Source organism: Nomascus leucogenys, chromosome 3, assembly GCF_006542625.1.
Source record: "Nomascus leucogenys isolate Asia chromosome 3, Asia_NLE_v1, whole genome shotgun sequence".
Taxonomy (NCBI): domain Eukaryota; kingdom Metazoa; phylum Chordata; class Mammalia; order Primates; family Hylobatidae; genus Nomascus; species Nomascus leucogenys.
In genome coordinates, this window is record NC_044383.1 from 20,388,629 (window position 1) to 20,414,314 (window position 25,686).

Sequence of the window (25,686 nt, forward strand, 5' to 3'; positions counted from 1 at the left end):
TGAGCTGCTTGACCCGATATTCATGCATGTGTGACTGTGTTCATTCATTCAACCTATTTTTTCCTCTCTTTCTCTAAACAAAAATATCTTATTAGGAAAAAATATCATTTTCAACTCCAAGACCCTTGATGAACAATCTGCTCCAATATCTGCCTTTAATGAGAATAATTCAGGGCCAAATAGTTGATCCTGAAGGCCATGCTGGGCTCAGGGTTGGGGGCCAGGAGGGATGAGTTCCTGGATCTGGGGACCATATCTCCCTTTGCACCCACCTGTATTCTCTTAGGGCCCCTGTCTCTGGGACTCAGCTGTGAAGGCTGAAAAGGCTGAAGCTGTCCTCCCATGGGACAACTGCCTTTGAACAGGGGTGCAGAGAGGCTGAAAGGCCTTCAGGGCCACACTGAATGAATCTTGCAGGGGATCTCAGGCCAGGGGAGTGATCTGCAAATTTGAGTCTGGCGGTTTTCCAAAACACATTATGCAGGCAACTGCCTCCTCCCTCCCAGAAGGCTGCTCTTGATCAGGGTCCTCTTCTCTCCTGCCCCAGAGAACTCAAGGCAACAGAAATAGTAATAATAGCTCATCAGGCCAAAGTGTTAACCTCAGGCCTAAGCACTGTGGCCTCATCTGAGCCTCCTAGAAGTAGGTGGTGCCTTTGTCCCCTCTTACAGCAGAGAACACCAAGACTTGGAGAAGTTCCTTAACTTGGTCCAAGCTGCTCAGCCAAAAAGCTACTCATCTGAAATTCAAATTCAAGCAGTCTGAATCCAGAGTTCTCTCTCCTAACCTCTATGCTCAGATCACAAATCCAGCTGGTTCCCTACCATGCAGGTCTGATCAACGGAAATACAAAAATGGTTTGGGAGACCGAAGCAGGTGGATCACTTGAGGTCAGGAGTTCGAGACCAGCCTGGCCAACATGGTGGAACCGTGTATCTACTAAAAATACAAAAATTAGCCAGGTGTGATGGTGCGTGCCTGTAGTCCCAGCTACTCGGGGGGCTGAGTTAGGAGAATTGCTTGAACCCAGGATATGGAGGTTGCAGTGAGCTGAAATTGTGCCACTGGACTCCAGCCTGGGTGACAGAGCGAGACTCTTGTATCAAAAAAAAAAAAAAAAAAAAAGTAAAGAAAAGAAAAAAGAAAGGAAAGAAAAGAAATAAAGAAATAGAAAAATGGCAGGGGGTGAGGAAGGGGAGGCTGGAGTGGGATGAAAACTATAGTGTGCAAGGGAACTGCCTGCTGCCCCTCCCCCCAACTGGGCATCCCCGGGCCCTCCCAGGAGGACACTCCCTTCAGGGCAAGGCTCCCTCTGGCCAGCTCTGAAGTTTCCCTCCTGCCCTGACACACTGGGCTCAATATCTGCTCTGAGTTATTTCACATCCTACAGGGAAGCAACAGGAGCCGAAGCCCTGGGCACTGTGGCAGGCCAGGGAGCTGTTCGGGGCGCTATAAGCACACCCCACCAACACCCCCAGTCCCCCGTAGCAGACAGGAAAGCATCACTGGGCAGGACCCCCCAATGGGACTCCAGCAGGGTCCTTCTTTTCCCGTGGGCCTTGCCAAGTTAAAGCACTTCCCAAGTTGATTTCTCATTTGCTGTTTATAATTTTGTGAGGCCAGAGTATGTAAAGAGGGCGCCCTTTACAGAAAGAAGTTAATTCAAAATACCTCTGGGGTTCAGCCCAGGCCACTCAGCCCTGCTGGGTCTGAAGCACAGTCTCTGGACTCTCTGTCCAGTGCTCTTTTTGACTGCAGCATCAACATGCACCCCTACCCCACAAGAGGCCCCGTGTTTTGGCAGCAGATAAAATCAACTGGTCCCTGGAAATGTGCCAATCACAGCGACCAGAAGACAAGCACCAAAGGAGAGAAATACTTGAGATTCCTGTTAAGAAGCCATGTTGGGATTGATCTGAATAACACCAGAAAAAAAGGGGAAAATAATAAAGTCAGACACTACATAATCCATGGAGACATGGATGGAAGCTGAGTGGGGCAAATTTCAAAGGGGGCACCTTTTCCCATGTAAAGGGGCAGGAGGTACAGAGGGCCTTGAACTTGAACTGAGCTGTGGTCATCTACTAAGCGACACCAAGCAGATACTATTTCAGATCATCATCACTGCAGCCCCACGGCCTAGGGATGATCACCTCCCATTTACAGATGAGGACACTGCACTGAGGATGATCCCATTCCCCAGGAGTGGTGCTGAGATGCCCAAGGGCTCTTCCTAAAATGGGGAGTGGGCTGCATGCTTCAGCATGGTGTTTAAAGGGCCAGGTGTTTAATAGCCAAAGTAAGGTCCATTAGCTGGTGAATGCATAAACAAAACACAGCAGATCCACACAATGAAACACTCTACAACCACCAAAAGGATAGCACTACTGATGATACACACTACAAGTGAGTGAACCTCAAAAATATTCTCAAGGGAGATGGTTTTTTCCCCTAAGGGGAGAAAATTGGTTCTTAGAGATATATATATATATATATCTCCTTAGATATTAGTGGTTTGTAGCCCTCCAAAACTCAAGCCTACCGGACAAACTCATGTTTCTTGGTATTTAATTTCTGTCTTTAGGGAGAATTTCAATTACGTTTAATTTTCCTCCTTGGGGGAGGAGTGGATGATAATGAAAAAATGTTTGAGACACTGTGCTGAGTAAAAGAAGCCAGACACAAAAGACCATGTGTCGTATGATTCCATGTACATGCAATGTGCAAAAAGCCAAATCCGCAGAGGAGGGAAGTAGATTAGCAGCTGCCTGGGGCTGGGCGTGGGAACAGGGAGTGACTGCAGCCGAGCGAAACGGAGGTTTTGGGGTGATGAAAATGTTCTAAACTTGAACTGTGGTGATGGTTGCACAACTCTGTAAATTTCCTAAAAGTCATTGAATTGTGCGCTTCAAACAAGTGAGTTTTCTGGTATCTAAATTATGCTTCCATAGAGCTATTTTTTAAAAAAAGGAAGAACACAGGCTTGGGGATCTGAGAGGCCCATCTCCAGTTCTGGTTCCTTACTCCCATGCCTCAGACAGGTGCCTCCAGGCCTCAGTGTCCACATCTGTGAAATGGGGTCTCTACCAAAGCTTTGGAGGCCATGAGGATCCAATGAGACGTGTTTAAAGGCCTTAGCACTGTGATGTGAGGGTCTAAGGGGGATGGCTTCAGGACCCTAACTTTGAGCAGAGAGAACTCATGTTTCAGGCCTCAGGTAAGATAGCATCTCCTTGAGAGGCCTTCCTTGACCCCTGGAGGTTACAGCTCAGGTGTTTGCCTCCCTGAGGCATTTACTGAAATCTACGCCCTTTTGTGTGATCCCTCTTGTCTGTCCCTAAGCCCCACTACTGGAATGTTTGCTTTAGGCCAGCAAGGATCTTATCCTCGTTGTAAAGGCACCCTGTGGGGCACAAAGCAGGGACATATGAATATTCAGTAACAATAATTATTATGGGTTTCATACCAAATGAATGCAGTCAGATGAACTAAGTTTTTGTTCACCAGAAAGTTGCAGATTTCTGGAGGCTTCATTCCCTTAGAAAGACCTCTCTATCAGGTATGTGAAAGAGTGCATCATTCTGGGGGGAAAGAAAAAAAAAAAAAACTTGCTTTAGTGACATTGATTCATTTGCCCTGCATGGCAAATGATTCTTACCCTGTGGCTCATGAAATGACCGAAAACATACGCGGCATGCTATTTGTGTCCAAGAATCTACATTTTCTTTGGGGTGACAGTCATGAGCACTTACCAGAATCTCAGTGGGGTTCATGATGGAAACATGATGCTCCGGTGCTCCAGGTGAAACGAAAACTCCCAAGTGTGGAGACCATTCCCCCACGCCTGCCCCATCTCCCTCCTTCTCTCCCTCTTTCTCACAAACTCATCTGAAGCTCCAGACTTCATGGGGAATTTGAGGCTGGGCAGTGATGGGGAATCTCCATGAAATGGAACACAAGCCACAGCTGAGACAGGCGACATCGGTCCTCAGCATCTGCTCCTGGAAGAAGCAGCTGTGAAATTAGAACCTGGGACTGGGCACACAGGAAGAGAGCTGCAGAGAGATACAGTGAGAGAAAGCCCCTCTGCCCCTCAGCCATCTACCTGGCGCAAAGGTGGAGGGAGGCAGGCACCATCCAGAAGGGGCGAGCAGGGCCTCATAGGTAGCACCTGAGGCTGCGTGACCCACAGGCCCCTGCTGATTCTCCAGGTGCGTGTGCACTTGAGCGAAAGAGCGAGCAGAGAGAAAAGCTAGTTATCTACGGCAAGCATACCTAACCTATCTACTCTAAAAACGGGGTATCTGACAGCGAAGGGCCCAGGAAACCAGCTCCTATTCGCTGAACGCTGTGGCCCTTAAAGAATAAAAACAAGAAAGGAGAGGCCGGGGACGGGCTAATTACACCTACCAAGCGACAAATCACTTGGAAAACATAAATACGTTTTCAAGGACACTCCTCCACTAACGATGCTAAAGTGTTTTTCTTTCAAATCCCAGCAAGAAAATCCAAGGGATGAAACAAACTTCGCTTATTTTAGTTTCTACTCAATTACCTGTTAATGGAAAAAATCTGGCACCAGCCATAATGAGGCAGGCATGAGCTCACTGGCGTGGGGGTCGGCCCTGTCAGGGAAGGCTGCAACAAGCGCGGCCTTTATCTGCCTCTCTATAACCCTTTCAAACTCCCTGTCAGGGAGCCCGCATTGAGCAGACTGGAGAGGAGGAACCTGGGACCCACTCCAGGCCTCCAAGGCCCCTTGGGAAAAGGAAAATTGTTGTTGGCAAGTCTGTCTGGCTCCAGAAATTGATCCAGTGCCCCCCACTTGTCCGAGCAGCAGCAGACAGGGCTAAGAATTTTGTTATAATTAAATAACAGAGTGCTGATTGGCTGCTGGAGGTGGTCTTGAAACTGGTGTTTAAAAGCAGAGGAGAACAACGGTTACTATTCATAGGAAAAGCCCAGAGTCTTAAAAATCCATCTGTTTCATTCCCAAATTTAGGCCAAAAAAATGCTCACTTGCTGTCTTTAAAAATACCACCTGCTTTGCGATGTTGTATAATGTGCCATTATATAAGGTGGAGGGGGCGGAGGGGAGGGCCGGGTGGGAGGATGCCGTGTGGTGGGCAGAGCCCCTTCCTGAGGAAAACAGAGACAGCCTTGCAGAGGGCCAGGCTGTCCACTCCAAAGGCCGAGCCTCCACCTCCGATGCCCTACACTGGCCTGGAGGCACCAAGAGAGTCTTCTAAGAATTACCTCAGGGGGCTGCCATCAGGAACCCCCAAATATGGGGCCCTGGTAATTACGGACGTCCATCCTGCACCCACCTGGCCTTAGGGGTCAGCCATCGCAGTTTGCACCAGTGCTGGCCTGGGTGGTGATCTTGCCCCATTGCCCACTACAGCTGGGCTGCTGGGTGAGGCCAGTTCCTGGGACCAGGGGAAGGAGAAGCAGCCAGGCCCCCTTAGCCTGGTAGCTGGCCACTTGCATCTTCCTCCACACAGCCCCCGAAGCCAGGATGTGGAAGCCACAGGACATTAGGTTCCCAATGGGACAGCTCTGTTTCTACCAAGCAGACAAATGTCCCTGTCCAACCTAACCCTTATGGAGTTTCCCAAGATTCCAAGAAATGTTGGGGACTCAGTTTCTTCTTAAGATTCTTATTCATAGGGTAAGTGGGGAAAAAAAAAACTCTGTAGTCACACACCTAATTTTAATCCCAGATCTGCCACTTTTTGGCTGACCCATCCTGAACACGTCACTTCACTGCTTCCCATGACAACGGGAGTAGGAAGACTTACATCACAGTATTTGGGTGAAGAACAAATAAAATAATGCATGCTGCCCCAGATGCCTGGGAGCCACGTATGGTGCCTGGCACATCGGAGGCACCGCTAGCAGGTGGTGGCTGGATTTCCAGGAGCTTCACACTCAAGCCCTTCATTTTGCATTGGCGTCTCCAAACCTGAAAATCACCCAGGATCGGGAATAAGTCTTACAGCTGGCAGCAGGGTTAGCATTCCCCACATCAAAGTGAGCCAGTAGAGAATTCGAGGCAACAGGTAGTTATGAGAAAGATCCCTGGTCTAGATTACAAGGAATCATGGCATCTAGCCGAGATCCAGCCAGCACCTAGCTGTGTGGCTTCAGGCAAGACACTCCTGGGGCCCCCTCTCTGAGCTTCAGTTTCCTCTGGTCCTTCTTTCCAGCTCTTAAGGACTAGGCGGTCAGATTCTATTGAGAGCGCATGCTTTTTTTCTACAAAGGCCTCCTGGAATTTCTACTCAACAAGATAAGACTTAGATGTATCCGCACCTCCTCCTTGGGCATTCTGAGGCCCCGGGGGAGGGGGGGGGCGGGACTAAACGAGGAGCCCCAGGACCTGTGTGAGTTCCCTCCATATCCTGACACCAGAAACAAGCTCGAATCTCAGTAACATGCCCAAGATTCTTTATTTCTACCCTCCTGTCAACTCTTGCACCCTGTAAAGCAAATAGACACGAGGGCAATTTCTAGCAGAGTGTTATCTGAAACAGTTATTAATAGGAATTTAATCTGTTTTATTATTATTTATTCTTAGAGGCCATTCCAGAAGCCCCACTGCATCTACATTTTTCACTGCGAATTTCTTGCCATAGTTGGTCTCATAAAGCTAACAGGAATGCGGGTGAGGGGGTGGGCACCACATAGCTTGTTTGGTTTTATTTTAAGAAGCAACCAGCACTACCTTTAGAATCCAGAGGAAGTTAACATTGCTTAACCTGAATCCTTCATAATTCCATAAATCAAGTGAATAGGGGGCATTAAATCTTTTTTTCAAAAGGCTTGTTTCATGACTTAGCCATGGTGCCTTCCTGCTTGGGCCCCATTTGATAGACCACATGGCAGTCATAGCTCCCGTGTTTAGTTATTGGTTCTATGTGACACACACAACCTAGAGGCCTTTTGTTTCCCTTATTCATCCAATATCAGCTTCATCATTTCAGCAGAATGGAGCATATATAATCTATGAGAAAAATCCAGAGGAATCCTGAGGGCACTGGATGAGAACTACTCATCTATTGTACGACAACCACAATTTATTCATCCTTTCTACCACTGATGGGCAGGCAGCTCATGTCCGGTTTTTGGCCACTATGAATGAAGCTGCCGTGATCATCTACTAAGGTAAAACATATCCCATTTGGATATGTTTTAGTAATTCCCTTTTGTGAATTACCTAGTTCTGTTTTTCAGTTTTGCTTTGCTTTTTGCCCATTTTTAATTGGTTGAGCGATCTTTTCTTCTGATTTTTAGGAATTCTTTTTATCTCTCGATATTAGTCCTTTGTCAGATAAATGTATTACAGACATTTTCTTCTGGACCGTGGCTTGCCTTTTTCAATTTTAAGATAAGTTTATGGTAGATCTTTCAGCAAACTAAAGCTAGAAAAGAATTTTCAGGCTGGACGCAGTGGCTCATGCCTGTAATCCCAGCACTTTGGGAAGCCGAAGCAGGCAGATCACTTGAGGTCAGGAGTTCGAGACCAGCCTGGCCAACATGGTGAAACTCCATCTCTACTAAAAATAAGAAAATTAGCTGGGCGTGGTGGCAGGCGCCTGTAAGCCCAGCTACTTGGGAGGCTGAGGCAGGAGAATTGCTTGAACCCGGGAGGTGGAGGTTGCAGTGAGCCAAGATCCTGGAAAAAGGAATTTTCCTAACTACTACAAAAACATACCGCTAACACTATACTTAATAGAAAAACAGTGAATGATTTTTCTCTGAGTTCAGAAAAAAGTCAAGGAAGCTGTTATCACCACTCCTATTCAACATTCCATTGGAGGCTCTTGCCAGTGCAAGAAGGTTGAAATCTCTCAGCCTCAGTTTACTTGTGTATAAAAGGGGGGCAATACTATACCTACCTCAATCAATACTTATACAAATTAAAGGAGATAATAAGTAATTCATGCCATCCTTGGCAAATTGTATTATTTTTGTGCCCAGTTATTCTTCCCTATACTAGAATTATACAACCATGTCCTTTGCCATTTGATTGTATTGTTCCTTTAAATATCAGCAGACTATAGTTTTCCAACCTATTGATGTGCAGCTGGGCCATGTTTTGGCCGATGGAATGTGGTTGGAATTGACCATGTGCCAGTTTCAAACTGAGTCCTCAAGAAAATGCATATGTTTCTGCCGTAACTATAGGGACATGCCCTGGGTAGCCACTAGTCTCTGAAAAAGACACATGTTCAACAGACCTGAACCCAGCTTAGCCTGGTGCCAAGATCAGCTAATCGCATGAGAGTCACAGCCGACTCACAGACCAAATGGCAAGAGAAGAAATGCTTGCTCTTGTAAGCAACTGAGTTTTGAGATCGCGTATTAACAGCATTATTGCAGAAATAGCTGACAAATACACTTGGCATATAATTAGTATTTAAGAAATGGCAGCTATTTAACTTACACCCCAGTTTTATAACCTGAAAATTGGGAATAATACTACAACATAGAGTTGTTAAAAGAATTAAGACATCTAATATACATGTAAATAATTATATTTCTGAAGATGCACTCCAAGGAACATTAATTCAGAAGGAAAATATAAGTATTACCCTCTCAAAAAAGTTTTCTGTGGTCAATTACATTTGGGAAATATGATAGGTAAAGTGAAAGAGTGTCCTTTTTGGCAGACTTTCATAAAGGCTTATAAATGAATGAGCATTCTGAAACTCTAAGAGGAGGCAAAGTATGAGATGTTACCCAAACAGATCTGCCCAAGAAGACGTCATGGGGTCTAAGTGCCCCATGGAGCCCATTTTGGGAAATACTGGTGTAACACTTAAAAAATGCCCATCAATAAACTTTATTCCATTAACTGAATTTTATACACCATGCATACTGCATTTTATGTATTGAAACTATTATATTCAATATATGATGGCTGATATTAATGTTCAGACTTGGCTTCTAAACTTTTTTACCCTAACCACAGTAAGAAAGATTTTACAAAATACAGTACACACATACTGCAATATATTCTGTCTTCCATATTTTCTATTTCATTCCATCTTTCTTTTTTTTTTTTTTTTTGAGATGGAGTCTCGCTGTGTTGCCCAGGCTGGAGTGCAGTGGTGTGATCTCAGCTCACTGCAACTTCCGCCTCCCAGATTCAAGCGATTCTTATGCCTCAGCCTCCCAAGTAGCTGGGACTACAGGCATGTGCCACAATGCCCAGCTAAATTTTTATATTTTTAGTAGATATGGGGTTTTACCATGTTGGCCAGGCTGGTCTTCAAGTCCTGACCTCAAGTGATCCACTCATCTTGGCCTCCCAAAGTGCTGGGATTACAGGCATGAGCCACCATGCCTGGCCCATTCAATCTTATTTTTAAAAAATATTGGTCTTATTCCACAAAATCTGTCTCCTGACCTATGGACACATTGCAAGCCACAATCTGAAAAACACTATATAATATGTATATACAAATTAGAATATATACTTCTAATTTTCTGCCAGTTCCAGGATCATATAGCTTTTAGTGCTGAGTCTAAAATGCTTGATTTATGTAATTATCAACTGTTGTTATTATTATTACATGCACAGATACCAGAGTAAGAAAAGAAAACTTCTGTGCACTGACAGGGAGAAAGAGCGCCTGGTGGTCCCATAGCAATACCCTCTCACAAGGCCGTGGATCAAATGGGCTCTACCCTCCACCTCTCCCTAGTTACCCCGATGAGCTGTCTTTATAATAAGAAATATAACATGGTATTTAGCTACGCAGGCTCCTAAGTCAGGCTGCCTGGTTTCAAATCTTAGGCTCTTTGCTTCCCAGATATGTGGTTTTGGGGAAGCAACTTAACTCCTCTTAGCGTCACTTTCTACATCTGTAAAATGAACATAAAAGCAGTTTCCATCCCCATGAGTGTTAAAAGAGAAATGCAAGTCGAGTTTTTAGCAATTTCTTTTGTTATTATCCTTACATAAAACTTCTTTCTAGGTGAGCAGCTTGTCTAGGCCTCAGGAATGTTGGTGTTCCCTTTTCTTAAAAACTCCAGCCTATAAGATGGTGCAGAAATAAACCCAGGAAAACTGGAGACCAAGCTGGCTTCACCCAGACTTACATGCCAGTTCCTAGAACAGTCCCTGGTGTAAGCAGGTGCCCAAGAAATAGTCACTGAATGAATGAAAGTGCTTACAGCTCCCATCGAGTGTATCCACGAGGTGCTAGCTTTTAAAAACCCAGCTTCAGAGCCAGAACTCACCAGTGTTGCCCATCGGACACAGGCCAGAGTTCACGGCTGGCCTCTCCGATGGCCACGTGCCTGGGAGTGCGGAACCAGATATGGAATGGGAGACAAAGAAGCCAACCTCAGATAGGAATCCTTTCGAAAATCCAGTCTATGGCCCTGTTCATTCATGATTCCCAGCTCTGGTTTGTAACACTTGCCTCAGGCACCATTCACAAGAGGCTTTTAGGCTACTCCTCAATTTCTTTGCAAAGGGCTTTAATTGAAAACACGGTTCTATGCCGCATTTCTATGCCACAAAAAGCAACCCAGACAGGGCTGCAGCTCCCCAGAGACTAGAAGTCATTTTCCTAAGGCCATTAAGTTGCAGGTAAAATGAATGAGTGTGGATGAGTCACAATGTCTGCCCCTGGGTCATGTAGATGTGTCTTCTGCATCTAGATCTTTGTGATTCTCTTACTTGGCTGTGAAGAGCTGGACTAACCAGCAGAATCCCAAAGAGAAATAATGAAAACAATAATCCCAGCACTTTGGGAGGCCAAGGCGGGCAGATCGCCTGAGGTCAGGAGTTCAAGACCAGCCCAGCCAACATGGTGAAACCCCCGTCTCTACTAAAAATACAAAAATTGGCCAGGCATGGTGGCACACGCCTGTAGTCCTAGCTGCTCAGGAGGCTGAGGCAGGAGAATCGTTTGCACTTGGAAGGAGGAGATTACAGTAAGCCAAGATTGTGCCACTGCACTCCATGCAGTCTCCAGCCTGGGCGACAGAATGAGACTCCGTCTCAAAAAAAAAAAAAAAAAAAAAAAAAAAAAAGAGAAATAATGAAAACAAATAGAAGACTGGCCTTTGGCTTTTATATTAATAATAAACACTATGACCTACTAGTCCAGCAACTTTGCATCTTAGCCCTCATACAAATCTGTCCAGATGAATGCCAGTATCATCACTTGTTAGCTGAAGAAACAAAGACCCAGAGAGATGAAGGAATTACCCAAGGACACACGGCGAGAGAGTCAGATGTGGGATCCTCCAAGCTCAGATTCACTCCACTGCTCCAAGCTACTTACTTTCTCGAACTCCTGCATCCAGATGCAAAGCTCTCTGACCCTACGTGGATCCACACCATCAGGAAAAAAAAAAACAACAAACATTTTAATATCTGAAATGAAATGCCATCTACTGTAAAAATTGCTTTCCACATGGGCCTATCCAAGACCACCACCAATAGTGGAGGAACTGCTCATTCTGAAGGGTTCTGTGCTAAGACTCAGCAGTTGGCAAATGATTCTGTAGTGGGCTGAATGGTGGCCCCCCCAAAATATATGTCCATATGCAAATCCTATTAAAACTTGTATTGCTTTATATAGCAAAATATGTGATTAAGTGAAAGATCTAAAGAGAAGGGATATTTACCCAGGATTATCTAGGTAGGCCCAAAATACAAAACATGTATCCTTGTAAGAGAGAGGCAGAGGGAGTCTGGGGACAGACAAGAGGAGAAAGCGATGTGAAGATGGAAGAAGCAGAGATTGGAGTGATGTGGCTTCATTCCACGGAATGCCAAGGATTACAGGCAGCCACTGGAAGCTGAAACAGACACGGAACAGATTAGCCTCCAGAGCCTTGGAGGAAGCTCGGCCCTGCCACCACTTTGATTTCAGACTTCTGGTTTGCAAGGCTGTGCAAGAGCAAATTTCTGTTGTTTTAAACCACCACATTTGTGGTGATTCATTACGGCAGCCACAGGAAACGTACGCCCTACTAATATGCAAACATCTTTGGCTAAGCCCCGTAAGAGGCCGAAAGTGATGTGGCTGGGAAAGTGAGAGTTATCGTTTCCCAGACGTTGTTTCAGGGTCTCTTAGTAACAAAAAACCCGCAGATCCACTCTTACAGATGAAATTAGAAGATGCTCAGTTTGAAAAGAAACTCTTGAGGTACGAAGAAATCAGACAGAGAGAGGAAGTGCTGAAGGGCAAAGACTTGGCTGGGCATTTGGGAGACTAGAGCTTGGGCTGCTGAGAACACAGGCCTGGGGGAAAGGAAGTTCCGTCTTGGGTGGAAGGATCCTCCAAGTACCAACCAGGTGTTGTAAGGCAGGCAAGCGTGTGACTTGGTGACCCCATTTTGATTCTTATAGAGATTGGCACTCGGGCTGGCTGACAGCAGAGGGACTGACCCCCCTGCCCTTTTTCTGGCCTTTGTAACAAGGGCAGTGGGTTACATCCCAGCATGGCCATAAGGATTAAGGTCACCACCACCCTGAAAGTTGTGAGAACACAAAATTTGGAAGCCTCATGGAAAGTTTCCATTTTGCTGCTTCCTTCAATATGAGTGTTGAGTTGGCCAACCTCATTCCTTTTTTCCTTCAAAAAATGTGTATTGAGCACCCCACTGTGTGCCCGGCACTAAACCAAGACCCTAGCATACAGCAGTGGCACGAAAGCCACAATCCTGTCATCCTGGAGGGCTCTCTAGAGAAATGGTTTTCAACTGGGGGTGATTTTGCCCCCCAGGGGACATCTGGCAATGTCTGGAGACGTTTCTGGCTGTCATGACTGGCGGCGGGGCAAGGGCTGACAGGTTATCTAGTGGGTGGAGGCCAGGGGTGTTGATAACATCCTACAATGCAGAGGTCAGACCCCCACAACTAACAATTATCTGGCCCAAAATGTCATGAGTGCTGAGGTTGAGAGATACGGTGAGGCTGGAATGACCTAAGCAGACGACAGCCACTTTCAAAGGAGACTAGAAGACAGAGGCCTGAAAGACCACACAGGAGGGAGACAGGCAACCCTCAGGGACTCCGGACCATCTCCCCTAACAAAGGGATGTCTTTGCCAAGACCTGAAGCATGAGGGGTTGTTTTCCAGGCAGGAAGAGCAGAAATGCTTTTAGGTAAGCTTAACTCTGTAGTACAGCTAGAGAGGAAAGGGAGTGAGCGAGTGTGTGAGGCAGAGGAGGTGGGGAAATCAAGGAAATCCTCTGAAAGGACTGTTCCCTCACTTCTGTTTCGGAGGGGAAGGGCCGTCTTTATTATCTGAGGTGGCAGAACTTAGTGTTAAGAGCAGGGGCCCGGAGTCAGATCTGAATTTAAATCCCAGCCCCACCACCTCCTGTGTGGCCTTAGACAAGGCACCTAAAACCCTCAGTTCCTAAATCCATTTTCAGAAAATGAAGCAGAGGGTGGCGGGGGAGAAGAATGTCTACCTTAGGTGGTAGTGTTAGGATTAAATGAGAAAGTGCACATAAACAGCTTGGCACACTGCCACGAATAACGGATACTGTTCTTATTTGTGTTTTCAAAGGTCACTCGGCCCAGTGTGCAAAATAAAATGAGGAAGGACAACCAGAAACACTCCTCCCTGGGAATACAAAGCAAAGCAAAAACAAAATGCCGAGATTTTACAGAACAAAAACTTGCTTGAGCAAAGCAGTTTCCGAGGGGCTTTTAAGTCCTTGATGCGACACTGTGGTCACCTTAAGTAACCACAACGGCAACACGAACAGTTCCATGCCCATTGAAATCGTCATCCTTTGAAGGTATAAATGTCCTAGATAAATGGAACAATGTGTCCATCCATCCGTCTAGTCGGCAAGAGAAATGAAATCCAGGGGGAAACCTTAGGAAGATCTGTATCGTGGCCCCTGCTCAGTGATGGTGATGAACTTAGGCTCTTACCAGGGTACAGCCAAAACACTTGGATCCCACATACAGCAAGGCCCTTCCACACACACCTTTCAGTGCATCACCTTAATCCAATTTTCTAAAAAGCTGCTTACTCAATAATCGCTCACTGCTAGAGAAAGGGCAGTCTGACACCCTTGCATCTCTCCCAGGATGCAACTCTTGGAGGTTAGGATGCTTTCACATCCATGATCCTTAACTGCTAAGGATGTGGTTTCTTAAGTGCACTCTTGGTGGACTAAGTCTCATTCACCAGAATTAAATTCTTTCTGCTTGCTACTGTGAGAGGATGAGTAGGATATGTCAGAGAAACTGGTTTATAGCCCCCCCCAAAAAATGACACTTGCTCTGTAACTGTGCTTTGCTTTCAGCAATAAACTACAGGGAATGGCACAGTGAAATACTACAGAAGACACACACCAAGGATCCCCTTTGATACTGATCACCTCCATTGCAAATGACACATTATGCAAACCAGATACACCAAATGGGCCAGGAGGATGGAGGGGAGGGGATCAACCCCTCAAAAGAGTCCAAGACCACATTCTGGTATCTAAGTCATCACCCACACACTAACCGTATGGTCAAGTTCCAACTTGGGAATATGTTTTTCTTGATTACGGTAGGTCCAGTTTCCCTAGAGATAAAAATCCAAATCACAGAGACAAGTGACCAGCCTTTATCTGCACATACTAAGTTGCTTTTATTAATCCAGAACGGCATGCTACAGATACTGTACAGCATGAACATTTATTCATTACAAAAATGGCTTCCAAACCATTAAAAATGAACTTGGAATAAGAGCATAAAACGGAACAGTAACATCACAACTGTTAGGAAACATTCAAAGTATTCACAAAAAATGTTATAGTTAGCATTTTAATAAACCAGAGAAAAATCGGAGACAGTTTTACAATCGCTTCATGTCAACTACAATGGCACTGAATGAACAGGTTTCAGCTTTATACAGCATTTTGCAACATCAACATGCCTAGGTTTTTTTTATTTTTAAAGTCTGCTGCCTACTCGTATGTAATATGTGTACATAAAAGCGGCAGCTGGTTTTTCTTTAAAGAGTAATCTAATATACAGAATTTTGGCCCTTAAGGGTTTATACCTCTTCATTTAAAATGCTTTCTGGACAATCTGCTACCAAACACATTTTGTTATAGGTGACATTAAAACTACATACAAATCTACCTATGTAACATCACAGCAAAACATGATGAACAAAAATTACAGCATCAAAAAGAGGGAGAAAGCTAAATTCACTGAGAATTTTGGCACGTAAAGTTTTGCACACGGTCAGTCCAGGTCCTAAGGGCGCAGGGTAGGGCATCCCACTGGGAGTTCAAAGGGGAAACGAAGATGGTTCCCACTGCTGCTCAGACAGTGTCGCTAAAATTCCCTCACTCATTTTCAAGTCTTGTTTTACATAATGGCTTTTAAAGCAACTTTTGTTAATGCTACTGATCCTTAATGCAACTATTAATGTCCATTTGGTGACGTCTGGGTTTCATACAGAAAAAAAAAAAAAAAGTCAAAAAGGGGAAACAAAAATATATATACACATTTTATATATAAACTTAAAAACCTTGTACAAATGAGTTGTTATATATAAGATGCTTATGCTAAGGGGGAAAAAAACTTTATACAGTTTCAAGAAAAAGGAAAACATATTTAAAAAGGGACGACATACAGGTACGACAAGCAATCTCTAAAGCAATAAATACTACTGGCCCAACAGCGTTGTGATTCTATTAAGTGTTGAGTAGCGTCCCCTCCCCCCAAAAGAACAACACCATGGAACAAGGTATATTAACACACTTTTACCCTTTGTTTCTGTACATTTAAACAATAACAAGTAACATCACAATAAAAGTTGTTTCACACAGAAAAAAAAAAAAAAGTAACGGCACTGCATTCGTGGTGCCCTTACGGTTTAAAAACCAGATGTAAAATGATTGGTTTGCAAGCTCGTATTTAATACAAATAATACAGAACCAACTCCTTCTGGAGGGCTGCTTCAAAATTGCTTTTTTTTTCTTTTTGTTTTTTAATCAGTCTTTTAAAACTAAGCTATCCGAACTACATAACAGTTATGTATATATATATATTTTTTAAACGCTACAAAGACTTTAAACAGCTGTTGATAAAAATTTTGGTAGAATCATGAGGTTCTTCTCTCATCTACATATTTAAAAGGAGAAATTGAAATAAGAATGGGTCAAATATTGACCAATGAACTCGATAAACATCAACTAATGTAGCCACGTGGCACAAAATTAAGAGAGTACAAAACAAAACCTTTCAAGGTGGGGGTGGGGGGCAAATTAAGAAAAGTGAAACAAAACCATAAACAAAGCAACTGGGGTTCACGACGCTAAAGCTATTCTAAAGACTTGGTGACGAGCGACAGCGGCTGGGGCTGGGTCCCGGCCAGGGAGCTGTGGGAATGTAAGGAAGAAGTCGACGGCTGTGCAATTGATGAGGAGGGGGCGGCAGGCTGCAAAGCGGCTGGGGGCAGGTCCAGGGCCCCGTTGGGACAGAGGGCGGAGGCCTTGTGGGTGGCCTCGGCGAGCAGGAGGGCGGGCGGCGGAGGCATCATGGACAGGTGGGCCAGGGGGTCGGGCTTCAGGGACAGCGACAGAGGCTGGGTCTGCTCAGTCTGTGACTTGGCGTCTCGGGGAGGGGAGCCTAGCAGGTTGGGGGAGGGGGGAGGCGAATCTAGTAAGCTTCCATCTGAAGAGGGTGGGCTGAGGCAGCTGCCTTCACCTTGTATGTAGCGAACGCACTTTTTTTTTCTCCTAGAAACAGGGGAGAGAGTTATCTGTGAATAGAGGGCACAGGTGCCAAGGGAGAGAGTTACCTAATGTTCACACCCAAGCTGAGGTCACCTAAGGGATGTCCCACAGAGGTGGCACGCCCAGTGGTCCGTGGACAATTACGGTGGCGCCCCCCAGGGTGGGTCGCTCACTTCACGGTGCCCAGTTCTAAGCCTGCTCTGGCAAACAACTTATTTAAGAGTCTGAACTCTCTACTTGCTTCCCCCAACCCCTACTAAACACCCATGGCCCCACCATGCCCAAATTATACGAGAGCAGCATGGCGGCGGCCACCTGCAGACGGTGGCATCTATTTGCCAGAAAGTGGCTTTGTCCAAATTGAGATGAACTGAAAAGCTCTTTTGGCTTAGACAGTCCCTCACTCTCCCATCACGTTTCCTCGGCCCTTCACTCCCATTCCCACCACTACCACCCCCATCCCCCAGTGATATGTGTGTGTGTGAGTGTGTGTGTGTTTAAAAGAGAAAGACAGAGCTCCTTCCCCAGCCGCCTCTTATCAATATGAAACTCTCAAAATGCTCACTGCTGAGCCCACATAGCTGAAGGCAGCGCTAGCAAGAGGCTTAAAGGTTTTAACACACCACCACCATGAGGCTGCTGGCGCCCAGAAAGCTTTCGGGCTTGTCTGTTAAGAACCACACCAAATCAAGAGAGGTCAGAATCAGGTGAGAAGGGAGGAAGGGAAACAAAAATAAAATAAAATAAACTTAAAAAAAAAAAACCAAAAAACAAAAAACAAAACAAAAAAAGAAACCACCAAAAACAGGTAGAAGAGGATAAACAAAGGTGGGGGAGGGGGAAGAATAAGAAAAACAGAAAATGATTCAAAGGAACAAGAATAACTGGTTGTATGGCCTGCAGGTTGTGGATTAAATTAAGATTCAAACTTGATTTTTTTTTTTTTTTAAGATTTGGGGCTTTCCCCTCCCCCACCCCATAGTGAGAAGGTTGGAAGGAGAGATGGTGAGGATGGGATGGATGGAGGGGCATCCTGCCCTTGTCAATATGCCGAGGCTAGTCAATGGAGGGTGCAGCACAAGCCGGTCACCGAAGTGACTACAAAGAAGAAGTGCCAGGGAATCGCAGCATGGACCTTCCTGGGTTTGGGTTATCGTGATTCGTGTTTAAACCAGAAAGACTAATTTTGCCCTGCACCAAAACCAACATCTCCCCTCTTCACTACTCATTCATGTAAGAAATAGGAATGAGAATTTCAGAGCCTTTCTTGCTTAGCATCAAAGGATGAGGTCAGGGAAAATCAACTCAAGAAATTGAGCATGTGACTTCAAAGCTTCTCCTCCCATTAATCCCAGTCTGATGGGATGGTATTTGGTTAAGGAAAGGTGAGCCTGGGGATCAACCCCACTAATGCTATAAAAATAATGCAGATACAGGAAGTGTGCTCATCTAAGGACCCTAGAATATTTTCAGAACCATGGCTGGTAACACTCCAACTGGAAACACGTGTGTAAGCACTGGCCAGCTTTCTGCCGCTGGAAGCAACCAAGATGCTGCCTACTTGAAGGCAACCACTGTCAGACAATGTCACTGGCCTTGGAAAGGAAGGGTGTGCTGAGTTGCTCTTCTCAGTCTGTGCCCCAGAGCTGTCTGATCATGCCCCTCTGTGCGTGGGGTTTGGACTCAGCAAGATGGCAGGAAGGCAGGAAAGGAGGGGAGGGGTGTAAGGGAGCATGCTCAGTCCTCCCTGCCTCCCAGAGGCTGAGATTCATGGGGGCTAGTGGCCTCAGGGTCTGTCTGTTCCCTCTGGGTCAGAAGGAACTCTAGGGGAGCAAGCACCACCCCCTCTCACCCTCAATTTGGCAAGGTTCCTTTTTCTCCCTGGGAGAGAGTAAATAGACTATGGGTTCTGCGTCCATCCCAGAAACCAAGATAAATAATTAAGCCTCTCAGAGTTTTAAACCACCTTAGCCTGCAGATCAAAACATGCTCAAAAAACTAAGATGTCCATGCATTTTAAAAATGGGAGAAGGAAAGGAGGTGGGGAGGGGGAGGGCATAAGCAAAACTGAGAAAGCAACAGAGAAAAACAAAGAGAGGAAAGGAAAAGGAAAAAGAAAGAAGTAGGGAGAGCAAGCAGGAAGACAAGGGAACAGCATCAAGCAGCATTCCATGCTATATTAGGGCAGAGTGAAAAGATGGGAAAAGCAACTTGGTGGGCTCAAAACAGAATCTTGTTAAAAAGTCCACAAATGTCAAATAAAACTAAAAACCTTGTGTGGCAAGCTAGGAGCCCTGATTGGCTAGGAGCATTCTGGTACTTTCCTCACCCCTCCCACCCTGATGACGTGGAAGTTTCCAGATCACAGGAATGAGAGGGGTATCTGGAACACGGGACACGAAGACTATGGCGACAGAGCAATGGGTCTTCTAAGGTGGCTGAGCACAGGGCAGCTGGCACGCACACACATTTCTGACGAGTCAGAAAATGCCTCGGTTGGCAACTGCTTTTCTTTTTTCCTTTTTTTTTTTTTAAAGTACATTTTGTCCTATGGGTTTCAGCATCAAGCCAGGGGTGGCCATAGCCATGTTAAAAGGAAAAATTGAGTAAAAGGGGGAAGGTAACCCATACTCTTAGCACCCCCAACCTAGGCTTCATCTCGATTCAGAGGAGTGGCCTCTTAAAAACCCCTTTCTAGCTTCTTGTTTATTCTGAAAGGAAACTAAGGGTTCTTCCTGATTGCGTTTTGGAATAACATCCTTCAAAGACAGAAGAAATGCATTTGCTAATCATTCCATGGTATGGAAAAGTCACCAACGAAGAAAAATGTCTGCCGGGAAAGTCTGAACACTGCTGAGACTGGAAAGAAAACCAGGTGGAGACGGGGACCTGGGGAACTCTGGCACGTAGGACCAGGGGCTCAGCATCTGCAGCAGAAATGCTGCCATATTGACAGCCCCTCCAAGAAGCATTTTAGAAAACCATGTTGCTCAAACAGGAAGCAGCTACAAAGGTTTTGGGTTGGCAGATTTTCTTTTTTTTGATATCAATAAAATTCTGGTCTCTGAAGATACACCCAGGCTGTAAGCAAGGTGTAAGCTGAAGCTATGCCCAAATGGGGGATGTATGTTTGGGTCAATGTTAGGAATAACTTCAAGAAAAAAAAAAAAGTCTGACTTGCAGCAACCGCTTCCAAAACAAAAAAAGGATTCATAAACCACCACCTACCCCATTAATAAAATAAACAAACCAGGTACCTGAACCAGCCTTATTGTGAGGCGCACACAATAGTGTCAGTTGTGCACTTCTACAGATCATGAGAAACCCTCTCTTTTAGTGACCCTTGTGGTTAACCAGTCATTGGCCATGGCAGGGCATCTCAGAACAGGCTTCCACAGCTAGTTATCTTCCCACCTGGTACAAGTAAAATTTTGACAAATTCACTGCTTAAAAGAATCCCTGCCCTCCCTGGCTAGTCCTAATTAAATATCTAACCTCCTCCATCAACTTTGTCACAAAACTCCTTTCTGTTGTGCAGAGAAGACCCCAGGACTGTGTCAAAGGGACATCTGTCAGCTCTGTGAACACTACCATTTCACAGAATGCCTGGGGAATTCCTCTCCTGCCAGGTGTTCAACTCGCCCCCAAATCCCTCATTCCACGGGCAGAGGGCTGTCTGTGTGGTTCCCTCTCAGGGAAGACTCTCAGGCCCTCTCTCCTCTAATGTGTGCTGGGGTCGACATGAGGCACTTCACCGATCTCTCGTATTGGCATCAGAGAAGGGGGGAAGAGACACAGGAGACTCGTGGGCATGCACGTAATGGGATGCACATCTGATCTAACGTCTAAACACGGAGCACATGGCAAAGTCATGAAGGGGAGGGACACGTGACGAGGGAGGCACTACAAACAGGGAAGCGTGTTTGGGGTGTTGAAATACCTACCATTGTAATATTCCAAATTCAAAGACTGCTTGTATCAGAACAAAGAAACAACACATTTAACCAAAGGTGGTCATTAAAGAAAGGAAATGAGACAGGAGCTAGTCGGTATCCCTCCACCAAGACGGAAGTACCTACACTTTCCCTGAGAATGCAGGCTGGATGGAGACCTGCAGGTGGAACATGGGTGCTTCATTTGGACACTTCTGGGCTGTTCTGATTCCTTTTGGAACCAATGCTATATATATACACATATATTTTGTTAATTCTGCAGGCCTAGGGACACTGCAGTCTGAGACTGCATGACTCACTGCTTGCAGCCCTTTAGCTGGTGCATGCCGTTCAATGCCACGCTTCTTTTTCAGCACTGTAAAACAATGTCAGCTAACCAAGCTCCTCTGTACAGACATGTGGTTTTTAAACATAAAACAACCAAAAAGGAAAAAGAAAAAGGGAAAGAAGAAGCCTACCCCAGAACCCTTCTCCATGTGTCTCGACTCTAAATGCACGGGAATGCAATTGCTGCCAAGTGTTAACTCATTCAAACCTTTGGAAATGGTGGCTCTCTGTGCTCAGTACCCGGGCCACCAAGGCATTCATAGGGCCGGACCAGCTCCAGGATGCTGGCTTTCAAAGCAAAAAGATAAGTGCCCCTCCTTGTTTGTTAAGGCTGTGGTCTCAGTCCTGCCACCAGGGATAATTATTCACGAGAGCAGGGGGGAAAGAGAGAAAGAGAAAGTGGGGAGAGGAAATGGCATAAAATTAGCAAGGAAATTTTGAAGAATGAGGATCATTAGTCATTGATGCCAGAGGGGAAGTAGATGGGGAACGAGGTCAAAATAAATTATCACGCTAAGGTACCAGAAGGACAGAATGCTTTGATTTTCCCAAAGGCCTCGCAGTGGTAATATACCTGCACGGTTTGCACCATAAAGTCTGTCGGTCAAGCCCGAACAGTGCCCGACACTTCTTTGGAGTATTTGCATCTGTTAGCATAAGGTAAACACAAAAAATACAACACAATGGTGGGTCGTGCTCAGTTGGATGTGAAATCTCAGCTACAGCTTCCTTTTCTTCTATATCACCTTGGTTCTACTTGATAATCTTCCCTCACCAAGGACATGAAAGGAAAGGACTTCTATGAGTCAAAAGAAAAAAAAAAATAAAACAATAAAACACACACACACACAAAACAACAACCAGAAACCAAAAAACAACAATGAAAAAAATAAATAAATAAAAAGAGAGAGAGAAGAGGAGGGGAGAAGGTGACGTCATTTGCTTCTACCTAAGCCAGGATTCCGATCCTGGGCTGTCACAAGGAAGGGACGGGGGCGCTGGCAGGTAACATTCCCTGGGAGGGGGCGCGCTAAGGTTTGCTGTCGCTGACCCGAGGAGGCACGAGTGATGCTGTTTTACAGTGGCATTTTGGCTGGCAGCAGCAGGAGAACAAGCACATCCCTCATAGAACCCATACACTTGGCAGTGTCCCACTCCCCTGTGTCTCCTGAGATCCACACACAGAGCTACAAAGCAACAGGCCAGAGAAGGGGGAGAGGATCGAATAGACCAGCTGCAAACCAGCACAGCGAATCTGGAAAACTATACACACCTGCAAGGGCCGCACCAGTTATTCTGTTGATCAAGGCCAAAGCGCGCTCGGCATTTCTTAGGAGCGCTCAGGTCTGAATGAGTTCAAGAGAGAAGCGAGCAGAGGAGGAGAACGTGGGAGAAAGGGAGAGAGAGAGAGAGAAAGAGAGAGAGAAAGAGAGAGGGGGGGGAGGGAGGGGGGGAAGAGAAAGATACAAATAAGAAAAAAATAAAAATAAAAAAGGGAATAAATCAATGACCTGGTTACTAATTGCAAAATATTGACTTTCGTTTTTTAACTTTCTTTAATTAAAAAAAAAAAAGTAAAAATCACATTCTTATTCAACTTTTGAAATTAGCTGTTGCAAATAAAGCTGCAGTATCCCTTCTTTAAGGACTGTCTCTCAGATTTGGTTCGAGCTGACAAAGGGAAGTTAGACACGGAATAACTCTTTTAAATATTTTTCCTCTTTTAGTTCTGCTTTCCCTTTTTTTCTCTCAATTTTTTTTCTTAAAGAAGAAAATAAAGCGAAGGAGGGAATTAAGTTTGTAACATGCTTTTTTCTTCTCAGAATACAATAGTTTAAAAAAAGAAAAAAATTACAAATAAAAACAGAACAAAACGAAACAAAATAGAAAGAAATAAAGAAAGAAAGGGGTTGTGGTACTGGGATATTGCAGCTTTTGGAACGTTCGTCTTTTTTTTTAAAATCTATTTTCATTAATTATTAAGAGAGGAACAGATAAAGGTAAACAGGCTGTGTGAATGAGCTGTTAGGAGTTAGTTAGAAGCTCATAGCAGCATTTAAGCAGGCACAGTCAGTAAAATGCTAGTGGATTTGCAAATTATGAGCAGAAAAGCAAAAGGAAGAAAAAAACTAAAATAAAAAAAAGCAAAGGAAAAAATAATCATACTGCGGATGCATGCTTGCGTGAGAAAACTTAGTGGAAGCAATGAAAAAAATGCCATTAGATTAAGGAGGTTTATTACTGAATTCCTTCCATTTTTTTTTTAACCAGTCTCTTTTAAAGAAATACTGCATATTCAATTTGCACAGTTAGTTCAACTCTAAATCACTGTCATCACTGCTTAAACAACCGTTATGGGAAAAATAAATAAATAAACAAAACAAAGGTTAAATTAAAAAAAAAAAAAAAAAACAGAAGCAACTGAAAAAAAAAAAATCTACCGAAACATACGAAACCGTGTTGATGGTCATTTTAAAGAATGTTCAAATGTCATACGTGTTTAAATGTTAATAAAACTATAATGGCAAGAAAAATTAAAAAACAGTTTATCAACTATTTTAATGACTCAAAATGACATTAGCACCTGTAATCGGAGGAAGTGAAAGGCAAGGATTTAGGAAACATTCGCTGTGTTCTGAAAAAAAAGAACAAATTATACAAAGCCTTCAAAATTTTTGTTTTGTTTGTTTGTAAAAGCCTGGCCTTCTCCAAGGGACCTCTGAGATTGCCTATGCAGTATTTCTAATTTCTTCTAGAGAATGACAAACCTCCTTAATTTAAAATGGGTGTAATTTACCACTGTAAAGGCATGCATCAGAACATTCAGGAACAGCCCAGTTAATATCAAACACTCACACACACCCCCTCCTACTCCCCTAAGCCCCGCCCCCTCCTCATCCCTTCTCAGGCACGTACAAAATAAGCAGACTGTATAAATCCCGGCATAGGCATGCCTACCGCTTGCTCTCCAGTTATAGGCTTTGCAGTTATTTTAAAACACATTCCACTAGAATTACAATGTGCTTTTCATGCAACAATGGATGTTACTAGCTTTAAAAGGGCAGTCATGAAGCAATTAATTAAAATGCATAAACAAAAAGGCTGGCTAAGAAGGGTTCCCCCACAATGTCCTGGCCTTGAATTTCTCCTGCCTCCCCCAGATGGAAACCTAACATAAAAGGGTGGTCCTCAGGCTACGGCTCCTTCCTCTAACCTGATGATTGTCACTTACCATTGGTCTCTCCCGGCTGCTTGTCCCTTTTCCTCTTCTTCTTCTTTCCCTAGATAAACAGATGAAACACAGGGAATTACTGCAAGAAAGAGACGTGAGAAGAGTGTCTGGGCGCACCTAGAAGGAGAAGGCAGGAGGAAGTGACCATACTGCCATCTCCATCCACATCAACCCCCGGTATTTGTCCAACTTCCAACCCCGCTTCAAGCCAAATGCCCTTGCATTGTACCCCAGCTGGAGGGACACACGCTTCTTGGGAGAAGAGAAGGGACTGGCGGGTGGTGAAGGGAAGCTCTCATTTCTCATGTACCTATGTCCATTGTTAAACCTGACCCACAGCATTTGATCCATAAAAGGGAAGAGGGGACTGCACGAGGAAGATTCAGAGAGGAGTGGGATGATGGCGTTGCAAGCAGTCTGAGAGCCCATCTTTGAGGAGCACATGAAGGTGGTCATGGCCACACCAGCTTCAAGGGCTGCCCTGCCTGACCTGCTCACAGCTCTTACTTATGAAGGCCAAAGGGTCCCACTCTGAATCAAAAGAGTGAAAGCTTTAGCAGGGGCTTCTCTTAGAGCTTGTTGTTAAAGATGCGGGGAAAAGGGTGAAATAGAACCAGGAATCATCTGGGCTCCTTTCACAACTGCTGAGTGGGTTGGGAGCATTGGCTGACACCTATAATCCTGGCACTTTGAGAGGCCAAGGTGGGAGGATCACCTGAAGTCAGGAGTTCAAGACCAGCCTGGCCAACATGGCGAAACCCCGTCTCTACTAAAAATGCCAAATTAGCTGGGCATGGTAGTGCATGCCTGTAGCCCCAGCTACTCGGGAGGCTGAGGCAGGAGACTCGCCTGAACCTGGAAGGCGGAGGTTGCAGTGAGCCGAGATCATGCTACTGCATGCCAGCCTGGGTGACAAGAACGAAACTCTGTTTAAAAACAAAAAACAAAAGACAAAAAAAACAAAAAAACTGCTAAGCGGACATCTGTAAGAAAGAAGACGTTCCCTCAATTCTCTTCTAGCTGACATAATGAGGATGATACCACTCCTCCCATGAATGGGTCACATGTGTTGAGCATATGCCAGGTGCCAGGCATGATTCTAGGTGTGCTACGCAGATGGACTCATTTTAATCCTCACAACAATCCTCTTCAACAGGTATTACCACCATTCCAGTTTCACAGAGGAGAAAACTGAGGAGTTAGGTAACTTTGCCAGGGTCACACATCTAGCAAGTGGTGGGGCCAGGAGAGAACTCAGGTGGTCTTGGCTCCAAAGCCCTCAACCACAAGGCTCTGCTGCCTACATATTTAATGCCTAGCCCTCCAAGGAAGCTCTTTTAGTGAGGGGTTTAGGGAATGAACTGCATGGAGTCTTTCATATTCTCCAACCTGATCCATCTGCTCGAGGTTGCAAATGTGGAATGGGACTGGGGGGAATTCAGG

The 25,686-nt window shown here is 45.0% G+C and overlaps 1 protein-coding gene across 37 annotated transcripts in view; it reads right to left on the bottom strand.

Moving 5' to 3' along the window:
* Positions 1-14,605: 14,605 nt before the first annotated feature.
* Positions 14,606-25,686, bottom strand: part of TCF7L2 (transcription factor 7 like 2) — a 221,636-nt gene continuing 210,555 nt past the window's right edge. For 12 of the 37 annotated variants that reach the window (XM_030806964.1, XM_030806934.1, XM_030806930.1 and 9 more), the window contains 4 exons: positions 24,244-24,292; positions 23,596-23,646; positions 22,285-22,357; positions 14,606-16,734 (listed from right to left, as the gene is read on the bottom strand). In XM_030806964.1, the coding sequence (XP_030662824.1) occupies positions 16,317-16,734; positions 22,285-22,357; positions 23,596-23,646; positions 24,244-24,292 (591 nt within the window). In that variant the 3' untranslated portion in view covers positions 14,606-16,316. Of the gene's footprint in view, positions 16,735-20,674; positions 20,704-21,585; positions 21,659-22,284; positions 22,358-23,595; positions 23,647-24,243; positions 24,293-25,686 lie in introns of those variants that run through there. The other 25 variants (XM_030806982.1, XM_030806956.1, XM_030806944.1 and 22 more) reach the window with 12 other exon arrangements.